This window comes from Eriocheir sinensis, chromosome 63 (assembly GCF_024679095.1).
Source record: "Eriocheir sinensis breed Jianghai 21 chromosome 63, ASM2467909v1, whole genome shotgun sequence".
Taxonomy (NCBI): Eukaryota; Metazoa; Arthropoda; class Malacostraca; order Decapoda; family Varunidae; genus Eriocheir; species Eriocheir sinensis.
In genome coordinates this window covers 3,517,554-3,533,004 of record NC_066571.1, presented here as the reverse complement: position 1 = coordinate 3,533,004, position 15,451 = coordinate 3,517,554, and the positions used below count along the sequence as shown (strand labels likewise).

Below are 15,451 nucleotides of genomic sequence, written 5' to 3'. Positions count from 1 at the left end.
GCCGACTAATTGCTAGTAATTTATATTTCCTTCAGGTTATGTCCACCCTGGAATAATAAAATTTCTCCGCAGGGGAAAATTTTCCCCAGGTTGTGAAATGCTGCTCTAGAGCCTGGCAAGACTCCTTCCAACACCCGGCCATTTCTCGTTAGGGATATGATCTGAATGCATTATAACACTATGACGCTAATTTATAAAGCCCCCATAATAAAAAATATTAAACTTATACTTCAAGAGTTATTTATGATTTATCATGTATGTTAAGATAAATATTTTTGCTTTATTTCGAGCTCCGCCCCTCAGCTGGAGTCATCGCTAGGAGACGAGTTATGAGAAACTCTTTGATAATAATGCCTTACGACAGCGACAGCGTCCATTTAACACACGGTAATTTCTTGACAGCATTAAAATAAGTAATTTACAGTTAAGATAGGTTTTATCAACGCGTTCGTGCCTATTTCTCTAATTACTATTTTTTTGCCTTGCGCTAACGTAAAAAACTCTGAAAACCATTCGTAAGAATGTAAAGATAAAAAAGAGTGAAAATAACCCTGAATTAAATTTATTGACAATATCCAAAATACGACAATTCTGCCTAAAGGTGTACAACATGAGGCATCTGGCAGGCATCGTGCACCGCCGCCCGGCTTGGCGGGAAGGGTTTGTTTACACGCCGCAGCCCGCGCCATGGAGGTTACGCAGACCAGCCTAGACAAATTTTTCAAGTCCAGGAAGACCGCCAGGCCCGGCCACCCCCTCAAGGGCCACGTCAAGGTGAGGCCAGGCCCTGCGGCACCGGGGGGCGGGGCGGGCGGGGGCTGGGGTGTATTGAATAAGTCCTGAGGGGGCAAAGGTACGCGTCTCCGGGCCCCGGCACCACCACCCTGGGACAGAGGCAAAGAAAGGGCGACAATAGGTTGATTTACTTGACGCACCCAACACACTTTCCTCTCATCGCTTTCCTGAAGGTTTGAAGGTTGGTGGAAGGCAATGACGACGACAGAAGAGCCGTTGGTTAAGTAGGTAGAGGCGAGAGAGGGAAGGTCGCATAAAGCTGAATCTCAACCCAAATATATTTCCTAAAAGCAACAGAACGACTCACCATGAACTTCCAAAGTGCTAAAAATAATCTCCAGACATATATACTGTACTAAAGCTAAGAAATAACAAACATCTTTATAATCCAAACTTATTTATATTTCCTAAGAGCAACAGAACGACTCTCAGCATAAACTTCCAGTGTTTAAAATAATCTCCAGACATATATTCTGTACTAAAGCTAAGAAATAACAAACATCTTTATGATCCAAACTTCTTACTTCTCTAGATTTTCAAGTTCACTGATGGCCCAGCATACCATTCACACATTAGGGAAATCCCTGTCAATATGAACCTTTGAATGGGTTAATTAATCTTATTGATCTGAAAACTGGCCAGTGAGACGGCTAATGTGTATTGAGGCTGCTCGCTGAACTGATTCCACACATTTTTCTTTATTTCCAGTATCAGTATGGTCCCACAACACACTAAATGCACTTTAAGATACCTTCTATCAATACAATCTCATGCAGGAGTGAATGATCAAGCTAAACATTGACGTGTATTGTTGAATTCATGCACGTGTTATTTTTTAGCCCCTGTGCTGTGGAAGTTTATATTTACAGTGAGAGTCCTTTTGTTGTTTGTATTAAATAAATTTTCCCTCTTGTTGCTTCAAGTATGTCAGGATAGCTGTGTGTTGGCCTTATGATGTAATTTTTCATCTTTAGGGGATTTTGCATAACATTGGCAGGGGAGCATTACTGCCAACGTCCCCCAGGCCTGGCCATGCCTGCCCAGCCATGGTTGGCCTGCAGTGACTGTGGCATCACTCAGGCTTTGGTTGCATCTCAGTGTGTGTTTAAAGTTGTGTGGCATTTCTCTTAGCTAAGTTTTCCTCGTCTGTCTAATTTTTCCCCCCAGAGTTCTGTAGGATTTATCATCTACATTTTCAATTAATTTGTGAGTTTTATATCAGGCAGTGCAGCCTTTCAGTCCAAGGATTGGCCAAGGGTTTTTTGGTCAGCTCTACAATGCCTCTTGCTATGAGCAGTTCAAGTTATTATTTAGTAGACCTGAACAGTTTGTTTCAAAAACAAAAATTATCCAATTTTGGGTAAAACATGATGTTTTTTTCCATGGAGACAGATCATGTGGATTGTTTGGCAGACCTGAGCAGTTTGTTTCAGACACAGACTATTTATTTTTTCCCTAAGCAAAATACTATTTCATGTGGATCTTTTTATCCATGCAACAGCTATAAAAGAATTTGAGGAAACTCACTTCAAATAATACATGAGTTGCTACCATGTTGGCTTTAGGCCTCTGGCACATGAGCGACCTGTGGTCGCCACTTGGCAACATGCAGTAGCGGGGACATGGCTTCCCATAGGCTCCCATTGTTCTGAAGTGAACCCTTTCACACGAGCAACTGTGGCCGTGGAAGGGAGATGCAGATCCCTGCCACAAGCGGCGTAGCTTTGTGGCGTGGATCGTCACAGATGGGCCAGTTGTGGTTGCTTGGTGGCGAGCAAAGCTTCCTCCTCAGTGTCCACGCTGAGACTAAGGACTGAAGAGGCGTGTAGTGGCGTTTCTCTGCCGTGGCTAAACTTACACAAAGGTGACGCTGCACCGTCACTCACTCGAGCCACAAATCGTGTGTAACAGCGTCATAAAAGCTACTCGTGTTGTCACGGCGTGGCAACCATAATTCACTCGCGTGCCAGCAGCCTTAGAGGCCATGGCCCCATGGCCTAACCAGCCTCCTAAAACACTGAAGAATAAGCTACCATGTTTATGTTTAATGCCACTGTGCATGCTGTTGCCATCCTGAGGCGAGCTGCTACTGATGTATTGGTGATAGGTTACATACTCTTTCTAGGTACCTTAGTTAGAAAGGCAGGTTTGATTAGTCTACAATATATGAAATTATTAATAATACAATGATATTCAAGGGAGACTGCAATCAGACAATTAAAAATTTCCAAAAGCTTTTGGAAAATAAATAGCTAATTATTTTGCCCTCCTTTTTCTGTAAATTTATCAGTAACAAATAACCTCTAAGGTAATAATAATACCATGTATTCTCATTGCTGGATGTCATTCTGGTATAATAGCTACTAATGGTGGTATGAAATTCTGGATTGGAAATTTTTTTATTATAATTGTTAAAAATAGTTTCTTGTTCTAATATTACTCTGGATGACTACCTGTTAGGACCTGACCTTCACTGCCTCCTGTAGTGTGGTCACTGGTTCCTTGTTAAGACCTGTATTAATGGCCTTGCATGTTTTCAGGCTGATGCTGGAAACATCAAATCCCTTCTAAAACAAGCCTCCAAGAATGAGAGGACTGTTGCCCAGAGACCACCTCAGACTCCTAAGAGGAAGAGTGAAAATGAGGAGGCTGCACAGAGGAAGAGGAAGAGGGAGCCTTCCGAGGAAGGTAGTTTGCCTAGGACCCCCAGGACCCCCAAGAACAGGAGGGAGACCTCGGAGGATGGCACCACACCCAGGACGCCCAAGACACCCCGGACACCCAAGGACAGAGCTTCGGTGGTGCCACAGACGCCGCGCTCTGCCAGGAAGAGGCTCATCATGGGGCCGCAGGATGAGGGTGGTGCCAGTGAGGTGAGTGCTACCATTGTTGCCAAGACAGTCATAGAAGGTCAGCAGTATGTTCAGTACCTAATTACTACATGCCATTCACATCAGGATTCATACCAGGAAAAGTACTATTGGAAAACTGAACTAAGGTATGAAAGTTAACTTGTCCAAATCATAACATTCATCTGTAGTCTTAAGTCAGGACTGCATGTCAAGATAAAATCAGGAACTTATGTCAACCCTTATATTGACATCATAGTTTGCTCTCATGCCTCATCTTGGTTTTTCTGAGTAGCTTTTTCTTGATATAGCTGTTAGAATGGTGTGTATGAATTGGCAAAGATAACCTACTCTTGACAAGCCTCTACATTAGGAAACTGAGACTCATCTGCCCTTATGGTATGGAGAAGGTGCTATTTATGATGATTGTGGCAAGATAGTATATGTTATGAATTCTACATTTGACCCAGTATGTGGATTTTCTTGTTTGAATAAGAGGTGGGGGGCTTCGTGGTGCAGTGGTTAGCACACTCAACTCACAACCGAGAGAGCCCAGGTTCGATTCCCGGGCGGAGTGGAAAAATTTTGGCGGCTTTTCCAATACTCTACGCCCCTGTCCACCCAGCAGTGAATGGGTACGAGGTATTAATCGGGGGTTGTGTCCCGTCTCCTGGGATCTGTTCCCTTCTCCTATGATTCCTTCCCCTTCTGTCTCTCACCGACATATGACCACAGATGTTGCGCCGACCAAACAAAACTTTCCAAACTTGAATAAGAGGTGAATCACTGAGGATGGACATTGCATCCGTTGTTCAGGCCCATTTCTGAGTCAAGGGAAGGATATTTAACTTCATCCCTATGTAACTCCTATTTGATATTTCAACTAGACTTGGAAGTTAACATCTAATTTGTCCTGATTACAGCTTGTAATGAAAGGCTTATGGAATAGACTAATGGAAATGAATGCATTTATATCTTCTGTTTCTCCCTGTCAAAAATCACTTGAAGCTTTAATAATTTGCTGATTTACAGACTGAGAACAACCTTGGTGCCTCTCCGACAAAACTCAAGAAGCTGGAGGATGTGAGTATACGTGTGCATTTTGTTGCCTTGCCCTGAGTTACATGTGAATAATGATCAGGTGGAGAGAAGAAATTAGTGTGCTTCCCAGAGCAGGATGGAGTACACTATTATAACATTACAAAGAGATTTGGTAAACGTTGGGAAAGGCATTTTTTCTGTGTTGCAGTTGACTAGTAATGGCTGAAGACGATGATGATACTAAGCGCTTAAAGGATTTATGTACAGGAAATCCCCTATATACGAAAGGGTTAGGGACTGAAAAAACCTTTCGTTTATCGATTTTTCGTATATCGAAGCCATTTCCCCCATAGGATTGTTAATAAATAGGGGGGTTAGGGACCAGCGCCAGAAAAAAAAAAAAAAAAAAAAAAAGAAAAAAAAAGTTAAATATAACTATGCTTAAAAGCAATTTACTACTCACAATACAATGAAACGCAAGGCTCATAAATAATTAAAAACAATTACCATTTCCTGTTCCTTTACTGTTATAGAAATGCATTACATATGTTAGGACAATCCCCTCTAACTCGTCACTACAACTCATCACTTAACATTGCCAATGTTTACTTCCAAGCCCCCCCCAACCCTCCATCACCCCTCACGCTGGCTGGGATGTGTTTGGATTGAGGTCGAAGCAAGGGTTCACAACTGGCAAGCGCTAAGTGCGTTGAAGTGGAGGACTGGACATGGACACTTGCTGCCTAATCACTGCGAAAAAGCGGAGGGCTGGGATGGCGTGGCGACCCGATACATAGACATCGGAAACTGTCGGATTTGATATGCGAAGCATGTCTTTCGTGAACCGAAAATTGTCCTATATTTTCACTTTGATATCGGGATTTCCTGTATTAGTTGTAGGTATGTTAGGTGCAAAGAGCAAAGTGAGGTGGGAGGCAGAAATTATAGTTACAATTTTGATAGTTGGTCTGATCTGTGTCCTTTATTAAAGTCTATGCCTCTCCACTGAAATATTCAGTATCCCTAATATGAAAAGGGAAGTTACAAATTCATCCTCCTTTCACCGCCAGAAACTGACACCGCAGCAGGTGAAGGAAAAGTTGGGCAAGTGTGGCCGCCTGGATGAGCTGCGCGCCAGGCTGCTCAAAGTGAACCAGTGTGGAGAAAAGCTGCGACAGTTCCAGGAGAAGACACTGTCAGACTCTCCGGCACCCAAGATATTCTCCCCTAAGAAGGGAGAGACAGGAGGCATACAGCTGGAAAAGTTCTCTAAGCTGGAATTTGAAGTACCTGCCAGGTAATTATTTGGAAACAATAATGCAGCTTAGTTTGATAACTTGACTGATTGGCTCAAGTACCAAAGAGGGTGAATGTGCCATGTCAAGTCAGCACTGCCCATTAGTTTTGCTCAGAGTATATATATAATTACAGAAAATGTAAGCAGGATTGTTGCTTCTCAAATAGTTTTCTCATCTGTCAGAAACCTGATTTCCTCTTTCTGCATCGTGCAAAGGGGAGGATCCAGACTTGAAGCAAAAGAGCAGACATAGTTATGAGAGATTCATTAGTGTTCACAAACTGCTTGACAAATAAGTCTTGTGCACCCCATTAATCCATTGACTACTCATATTCTAGTTAGTCACATGTGGTTAACTAAGAACACCTGACAGGGTTGGGTTATGGTTTTTTTTTGTGTGATTTTCAGTTTGAATTATCAGTCTCAGCACATCCCCTTTGCTGATACACACACCAAGCTGTCAGCATTTTACAAGGGGAGACTTTGGGCCATCAGTATTACCTGATTAAATTGCACCTTGTTAGTTTGTCATTCTCTCGTTGACAGTCCCAAGAAGACTCCCATCAAGACCCCACTCAAGTCCCCCATCAGGGCCCCGGCCTACGAGCGCTACCAGCACCTGGTGGGGCAGCCGTCCCAGGAGCTGGCGCTGCCCTACAAGTACCGGCTGGTGAAGGAGGTGTTCCGGGCCGTGGACACTGTGGTCTCCATCCTTCACAACAGACAGGAGCTCATCACCTACTCCAAGCTCAAACCAGCTGTGCAACAGATGTTGAGCAGGTATGTCAGAGTGCAGGGGAATTTATAGCATTTTGCCAAAGCAGATTCTGGAGACTAGGAAAAGGCCTATGGCTTATTAGAATATTCAGTGGAGTCCATAAATAAAACAACCTCATCTGTCTGAGATAAAGTATGAACACGTGTGTCCATATTAGTCTGTCATCAGACGTTAACATGTTAAGTGCCAGACTCCCCCTTTACTAATGGCTCAGTATAAAGTAGGAATTAAAATTCAGTTTCTGAGATCTTTTCCCAAACTTACCAACACTAGTCCATAGTTTTGCCTTCACAAAAATGTATTGCTTTTTGCACTGCACTATGTAACAGGATGATGAATGTTGTGTACTTCACAGAGCCTTCACTGAGCACTACCTTGGGCAGATCAAAACAGTGTTTCCTCTGGCCTACTTCTTCAAGCAGGAGTCCATCAAAAACAGCATCAGCACAGGCACTGCTGGAGGTATTATATAGGATAAGCTCTTCATTACACCTGTCCATATATATATTTCTTGAATTGATCTTATTCAAGTTTGACTGCACTCTTTGTTTATTAGTGAAATGTTGTTGATGTCTCAAGTAATTTATAAGTCCTGGGTGACTGATGAGTATGACTGAAGGATCTTGCATATAAGCCTGCGCCTTTTATATGCCTGTCACCATGTTTTAGCCCAAACCAGTCCAGCCAATTTTATAAAATCAAAGCCATACATCAAATACAATTGGACTGCCAGTTAAAGCTATGCTTATATACAAATCTAAACTCTCAGCCTGCTGCATCAGAGGTATGCCAGGCCCCTTGCCCCTCACAAGTTGTGACTGATAGGCCACTGGTTCCTGATTCTTGATACCATCTAGTAATACTGGAGTCATTTCATAACCCTTTTTTTTCAGGAGGGAAGAGGGCATACCAGTTAACACTGAAGGCCAACTTAGACTACAAGTCATCAGCATCACAGAATTTGTCCAAGATGTTTGACAGCTTCTCAGAGCCGCAGACCCCCAAGGTGAGTGAGTGATCCCTCATATCCAGCTGAGCCCTTCATAACGTAACCAGCACAACACATGTACCTGTCTGTTGGTTGAGGTGGGGTTGGGTATTCTGTTTCATCGTGATTATTTAAAACTTTCACCACCACATTCATGCTGGTGTTTGAAACATGACAATCATAATGTACTAATTTTGACAGGCTCCCTATATGCTTGCATGTGTTAACCTTGTTCTCTTAGTTATGGCTTTCCATCGAGCCACCATAATGAAGTGAGGTCATTTGACAGGCCTCATGCTCCTACTGGCTCTTAACTCCCCAATAATGCAGGTGATACAAGACTATGCAAGGACATCCACTTCTCTGAGCTGAGACATGTTGGCTGCATACACATTTAGGCCAGGTTATGACCACTGTTTTGCTGTACACCACCAGATGTAATGTAGAAGTGGTAGAGTTCAGGCAACCACCTTGGTAATCATCTGCAGCCAACATTGATGATTTTGCCCTTCAGTTTCCACACACAGATGGACAGAGATTTTACAACATCCTGATCATTGTCACTAAGAAAGTTTTGGGGCAAACGAAAGAGTTTGGTTGTGACAGCTCTTGATAGAGTGCCCACTTTGGGGTGAATATAGAGTTCTGATGGAGCAAGAGAAGGTAATGAGAGAACCAATACTATTACATTGAGAGTATAGAATGACTCGGCAAGCATTCTAGTTGTCACCAAACAAAAGTTCACACAACTGCACTAAAAATGGCATGCATAACTCTAAGAGAGTGAAAATTGACTGCCTGTGTAGCCTCTAGTCCCCCCAGATGTTGGGGACATTGTTTACATTCTCTGGCTTCTACAGGATAATGCTACCCTGTGCCACAACTCTTGCACCTAATGTGGTATTATGAGGTATAGCCCCTCTCTTCCTTAATTAAATAAAAGAGGAATATCTTGAAAGTATCATCATTTTTAGTACCTAATAGCCAGTGAACTGATGAATAATTTCATAAATATTGGCAGTACCTAGTGCATAAAAATGCAGAATAGTTCAGCACCTCCGATCTCTCTCCCTGTTTGTATGAATGCATCCACAGCCCATGTTGGCTGCCACTGTTCACACTGCATAGATACAAAGTGACATCTTTGGTGGTGCTGCCCCTGGGGCTTGGTGCACCAAAGGGGAGTATGAAGTGGGCCTTGAGCTGACTCACCATACCACACATGTCTGAGACAGGAGTACAACTGGCCTCGTACCAACCAATGATCCTTTTGCCTCCCCTGCACAGTACCGCAAGATGGACTCCATAGTGATGGTGGAGCGCCGGAACATCTTCCACAACCTCTTGGTTGATCATCTCAAGGAACACCATGAACAGTTTCTCCAGGTAAGTCTAAATTAAAATTTATCTCCCACAAATATGATCATCTTGTTACTGCCTTCATTTACTTTGACCACTAACAAATCAGCAAATATATATATTTGGAAATTCTATATAGTAATAAAGAGAAATGGAGAAAAAAGTTTTCCCACTAATTTGATTGTGTACAAAAAATGGAATGTTTTACTATATTTCTTTAATGGGTTCTTATTGTACTGGTTGCCCTAAGCTTCACTATTTTTGAAAGAGGGAGGAGCTCTGAATGAGATGAGACACTACAAAGTACAAATTATTAAAGCCTTGTCATCCCTAAACATGATAATATTGCATGATCACAGCATCTTTACTTAGATTGTATCTTTTCTTGTTGCAAGCAAGATCCAAAGAGGTGAAACATTCGGCTCTGCAGATATCATATGCATCATTCATCATCTGGAATGTAGTGTGGTCATGATCTGTCACTGAACTTGTGGAGAAAGCTTCCTAGATTTCTTATTTCCCTTCTTGAAACTAGGGATCATCCACCATGTGTATGTGGAAATAATTATCAGTACTGTAACAATGAGGCCTTCCAACACTCATCCTCCCTCCCCTCCCCCAGTCACTCGACCCGCCCATCTCTGGGTCCGGCATGAGCATCAAGAGGTGGCACCCGGAGTTCCCTCTTGAGGATGTCCCCGATGTGGAGGCAGCGCCCCTCCCCCAGCCCCCTGAGGTGGGCAAGCTGGACACTGCCAGAGACGTGTTGGGTGAGTCACTACCTGATTATTCAGGATTTTCTCTTTTTCACATGTGATTGTTTTCCTGCTCTGTTTTATCATTTCTGTGGCTTTTGTTTCTTCAAAGTACAATGTATCCTTGCCATTAATGGTTTTATGATTCGCAATCCATAACATCCTTCACAAAGGGACAAAGGTAGGAAATAATTGGGATGAGTTCAGATTTGGTGCTGTGCACAAGGCCACAAGAAAGCAGTATCTGAGCACCTCTTCTTACCACTTGTTTCTGGTTGCGTTGACTTTCAAAGCTCTGTTGAAAACGTGGCTGAGTAAAGGCTGTGAAGGTAAACAGTAACTGTCTTCTCATTTTTATTTTATTTCATAGATAGATGAAAATTTTTCATGCCAAGTTAAGCAGTTCATTAAGAATTCTTAGGGAAATTGCAATGGAACCTCATTACATCAAGTATCTATGCTATGATTTTGTAACTTAAAGAATTTTACTCCCTGACAATGTGTGAGTTATTTTTATTTATTTTCTTGACAACCCTCACCGCACAAATGGTTAGTACCCATTACGGTCGTTTAAACTGTGAGGTTTAGATATAAGAAAAGTTGAGTAATTGAACTGGATCAAAATAACCTTTTTTTTCTCAACAGAGAAAGCTCAGTCCTTGCTGTCCTGTAACCCCCGCATGGAGCAAGTGCTGAAGGATGCAGCAGCCAAGGTGCCACCCGAGGCAGAGGGAGGCACAACACCACCGCCTGAGAAACCCGCCGAGCCTGCCAACGTGTGTGCAGCACTCAAGGGCATATCAAGTTCACTTCTAGAAAAGGTGAGTCATGTGAGAGTAAAGCATTTACTTGTCTTGAACTAATAGACCCTTGGTAAAGGTAAAGTTTGGGGCATACGCTATACTAGCTGTGCATGGCATCGGTGCTCATCTGTTTCCCATTGGCTTTTGAGCTTGTGATGGGTGAGAACCCTTTATCACGGGACACAGGACAAGTGGAACATCTTGGGCACTACAGTTTACCTTCCCCAGGCACCCATTTATCAGTCAGTCCCAAGGGGAGGATGAACAGCTAGGTTGGCAACATGCTTACTGCTCAGGCCTGTTGATCGTAGCTAGGTGTTCTAAGCACTACACCGCAGAGGTGCAGAGACCCTTGGAACTCATTAAAATTAAAGATCTAAAGAAAGAAAGCTCTGAAGACATAAATAAATTAATAATCAATAAATTGGATAATGTGACAGGGCTTTTAACTTAGTTGTCAACTGTCTGAAGATTTGAATGTTGAAATTATGGAAGCATAGCTTTAAGACTGAAACCTTTCTATTAACCTAACCATTTTTTTATCATTCCCACATCATGACTAGTGGATGCACACACTTGGGAGCAATGTAGCAGCATCTTTGGTAGTGTTTCAGTCCATCAAGTAACTTATCATCTTGTTATCACAATATATCAGGATTCCTGGCTTTGGCATATTTCACAAGGTAATTTAAGGCTCTCCTGGGACTGTCTTCATCAAAATGTGTGTTTCTCCCTCAGGTGCGCGCACGTGAGGCAGCCAAGCGTGCGAGGGACATGACTCGCAGCACCACAGAGAACAAGGAGCTGGAAATGTTGTCCAGATTGCCAGAGATGGCCAGAATCATCCGAAACTCCTTTGTGACAGAGAAGAAGGCTGCCCTGCCCTGGGAGATGATTGCTGCCAAGGTTACTGCCAGCTACTCCTCTTTGATGAGCTCCAGTGAGTTGCAACACACTTTTAGTTTGAAGTCACTTTGATGAACTTGTAATCTTTCACATCAAGCAGGACAATTCTGATGATGCCTAAACTTATGATGCTGCATAAATACATTTCAGAATGGATTATGCATAGGTAGTAGTGAATACCACTGTGTGTTGCTGAGGTGAACAAACCCCTTGATTTGGGAGGCTCTAATATTCTGTCCCTCATAACAGGTGAGGTGGACCGGCACCTTCACCTGCTGGTGGAGGCGTTGCCGGGGTGGTGCACCGTCCACAAGGTTCGCAGCGGCACCTTCCTCAAGATCAACAAGGCCCGCGAGCTGAGCACCGTCACAAATGAGTTAAATAAGGTCATACAGCAGCGCAGATGAACACATTGCTGCTGCTGGGGTTATAAACCTTTTTTCAACGTACTTTTTATTTGTTGTACGTTTTTTACATTTTTTTACCCTGGTAAAGAATGTACTCATCTGATGGGGTCATGAATGCAGTTTTAAGAAGAATTTTATCACCAATTATCTTGAGAGTTGTGGTTAAGGGGGAAAACAGTGGTTTTGTGTCAGTATAAGCATGTGCTGTAGTACAAGTATATATATTAACAGTATTTTAAGTGAATTATAGGTAGTTGTAATTTTTTACACATTACCAAAGACATCTCATAAATTTATTTACTGGGGGTTGTTAACTTATTTACTTTGGGGTTTCTGAAGGGCTTCAGGATATTCTGGCTGCTGTGGCCAAGCCCAGGCAGGGTTGTCAGGGTGGAGGTGTGTTTTTAAAGGACTTAATAGAGGGAGAGGAGGTGGAAAATTGAATTCACCAAGTAATTAGGGTTCATTGTTGTTTCATCCCAGGAAGCAGGTGCCTTTCAATGACGTATATGCCTATTTACCCTTTCAATTACGAGGACCAACTGCTTCCACTGCTGTGCCTTGAGTGCCATTCAGCATCACGGTGCCAATGCCAGAGGAGAGGTGTCAAGATTGTAGAATTAGAGGTTTATAATTGTTATGACAGTTGAGTATAAATGAAGTAATCTCACTGAATCATTACATCCTTTTTGTGTTGGTACTAAACTTTATAAAGAAGTAATCAAAGGATCTTTTTGAGCTTGAAATAAACTATGCTGACTGTGCAGTTTTATGCCACATTATAAGTGAATGTCATTTGGCTTTTGTGCATCTGATGTGTAGCACAATTTGTTTTATACATAGTATCTTCATATGCATGGATTTTGGGTAGAGTTTTACATTTTTATGATGCTTAATTTCAAGAACAGATCAATTGTGAAAATTTAAAATATTCATAATTCCATATCACCACCACCACCATCATCATGCCACCATTATCATCACTTCAGTAGTCATCATCACCCCATTTTCTAGGTAAGTGTTCATGTTTGTAACAAAAAGAATAATTCATAGTGTGGCAACAGGTGCCAAGGGACCATTTTTACAGGTAATCTAGAAACATTGTCAGATGACTTGCCTTTGTCTGTCTGTGATTATTTGTATGAAATTATAGTTTTAAAAGTAATGAAGCCCTTAAGTCATGTTCTTTATCAAGGTTCTTCAAAGTGAGGTGCCGTAAGACATGTTTGTTACGGTTTATCATTACTGTAACAAGTAAAAGTGAGTCAAGTGCCTCAGGTCGTGTCCATCGCTGCATGTGTTGCCATGTTGGGTGCACACCAGATGGGCACGGGTAAGCATGCTGTGTTGTGGACTCGTTATTTATAATTACATGAAAGTTTGTACATATACGAATGTTTTTATTTCCTCGTGATGTAGGAGAGAAAAGTTGGAAAGTTTCGTTTAGTCGGCGCAACATCTGTGGTCATATGCCGGAGAGAGACAGAAGGGGAAGGAATTATAGGAGAAGGGAACAGATCCCAGGAGATGGGACACAACCCCCAATTAATACCTGGTACCCATTCACTGCTGAGTGGACAGGGGCGTAGGGTATTGGATAAGCCGCCCAAATTTTTCCACTCCGCATGGGAATCGAACCCGGACTCTCGATTTAGAGCTGAGTGTTCTAACCACTGCACCACGAAGCCCCCGTGATGTAGGAGAGAACTGAACAAGGGAAACAAAAGGAACAAACTTAGCCAAAAATATAAAAATAAAACATGAAACTTGACTAAAATGCACAGTCAAAAACTTAGGCACAAAGAATCGATATGATGATAAAGGTTACTGAATGGTAAGAAAGACAAAACAAAATAATCTAATAATTAAGATTGAATTAAATAACCAATCTTTTGTTAATTATTTCATTTCCACCACTGCTTTTCTCTCCCTTTCCTCCCCCGGTGCCTGGCTCCTGCCGCCCTCAGAGCTACTACCACTTCATTGTGTCATCCTCCCTCAGGTCTCTTGTTCCTCCTCTCCTCCTCCAACTGCAGCCACTCATCTTCCTCTCCTCCTACTCTTGCTCCTCTTCATCTTCTAAGAACCCCGAGGCAGAAAAAAAGCAGAAGTAATTGGAGTGGCCTTGTGTTCTGGATACTCTGGACTTTTTACTTAGTTACTTAGGAGGAGGAGGCATGGAATTATTATTTTATTTAGTATTACTTTTTCTTGGGAGAGTCTAGGGTTGCAGGGGGCGGGAAAGTTTACAGAAAAATAGAGTTTCTGGGAACTTTCAGGACCTGGGAATCCTGGGACTTTTGGGGAATTTTCACATTTTCATGCATGTGTATTTGTATTAATAAACCAATTTTGATTAATATGACAATTAAAAAAAATCAAACATTACTGTAGACTCGCCTGGCGTTATACAATTCTGGGCTGGGTTAACCTACACACTTATTTCCCAGGTAAGCTGTTGTTACATAAGTGCTGCATTACACTTTACTTCCCTTTCAGTATCTCTCTCTCTCTCTCTCTCTCTCTCTCTCTCTCTCTCTCTCTCTCTCTCTCTCTCTCTCTCTCTCTCTCTCTCTCTCTCTCTCTCTCTCTCTCTCTCTCTCTCTCTCTCTCTCTCTCGTGTGTGTGTGTGTGTGTGTGTGAAGCAGGCACTGGATAATACTGTAATTTAACAACCAATATAATCTCCAATATAAATGTGGAGAAAAAAAGTCTTGAACTTGGGTTAACAGCACTGTACACGACAACTGTACTGAACGTGTCCAGAGACTCCAGTTACTAGTACCTGCAGTCCTGTCCTGGTCACGTTAGCTCAGGCTTACTATGGGGCTCACTGGCGGGACACCAACTTGCTGCTATGAATTCTGTCCCTGAATAGCGAGTGCATCAGAGAGCAGAGCCTCAATACGCGTCACTCAAACAATCCTGCCTGTGCTACTGATGGGCTGAGGGACATGGAGCAATAGCCCCTAAAACTGGAGTCTAAAGAGGCAACAGTGACCTCAGCCTCAAAAGAAAAAAAAAAAGCTTAAAGGCTCCATAGACAGACTTGTATTTTTTAGTTATCGGTTACCGAAAGTTACCGAAAATTCCCATGGAGAGTTTCTCAGTTCAAAATTCCTGGGAATTTTACAACCCTAGGAGAGACTCACAGCCCGTCCAGCCCCATAAGAGAAAGTAAGGACATAAGATGAAAAGACTAAGAATACAATTTTTCTCGCCTCTACAATTTTTTTTCTGGCCATCCACCTGTGTTGAAAAAGTCACTGATGATTTTTTTTTCTTATTTTCGAGAACATTCTAGATATAGGCCACGCCTCATCCTTAAGCTAAATATAAATTATGGAATAAGAACACAAGTCAGCAACCATTATCTTCCATCCATTCTTCAGTACAGCGAGAGAGAGAGTCTCTCACACATACATACACACACAAGAACATAAAAACATTAGAAAATGAGTACATAAGGAGTC

The 15,451-nt window shown here is 42.3% G+C and overlaps 1 protein-coding gene across 1 annotated transcript; it reads left to right on the top strand.

Annotated features, from left to right (window-relative positions):
- Positions 1–675: 675 nt before the first annotated feature.
- On the top strand, positions 676–13,367 carry LOC126986865 (DNA replication factor Cdt1-like). The gene is made up of 12 exons (XM_050843329.1): positions 676–774; positions 3,336–3,668; positions 4,677–4,727; positions 5,756–5,982; positions 6,529–6,762; positions 7,116–7,222; positions 7,654–7,766; positions 9,036–9,134; positions 9,730–9,877; positions 10,508–10,683; positions 11,404–11,605; positions 11,821–13,367. The coding sequence occupies exons 1-12, from the start codon at positions 688–690 to the stop codon at positions 11,976–11,978; spliced, it is 1,935 nt and encodes a 644-aa protein (XP_050699286.1). The 5' UTR covers positions 676–687; the 3' UTR covers positions 11,979–13,367.
- Positions 13,368–15,451: the final 2,084 nt, after the last annotated feature.

What these genes read in the sequence shown, in the direction of transcription:
- LOC126986865 (XM_050843329.1), top strand. Translation starts at nt 688, where the DNA reads ATGGAGGTTACGCAGACCAGCCTAGACAAATTTTTCAAGTCCAGGAAG. An exon ending in CAGCACAGGCACTGCTGGAG is followed by an intron (nt 7,223 to 7,653) that starts GTATTATATAGG and finishes CTTTTTTTTCAG; the next exon opens with GAGGGAAGAGGGCATACCAG. An exon ending in CTCCTCTTTGATGAGCTCCA is followed by an intron (nt 11,606 to 11,820) that starts GTGAGTTGCAAC and finishes CCCTCATAACAG; the next exon opens with GTGAGGTGGACCGGCACCTT.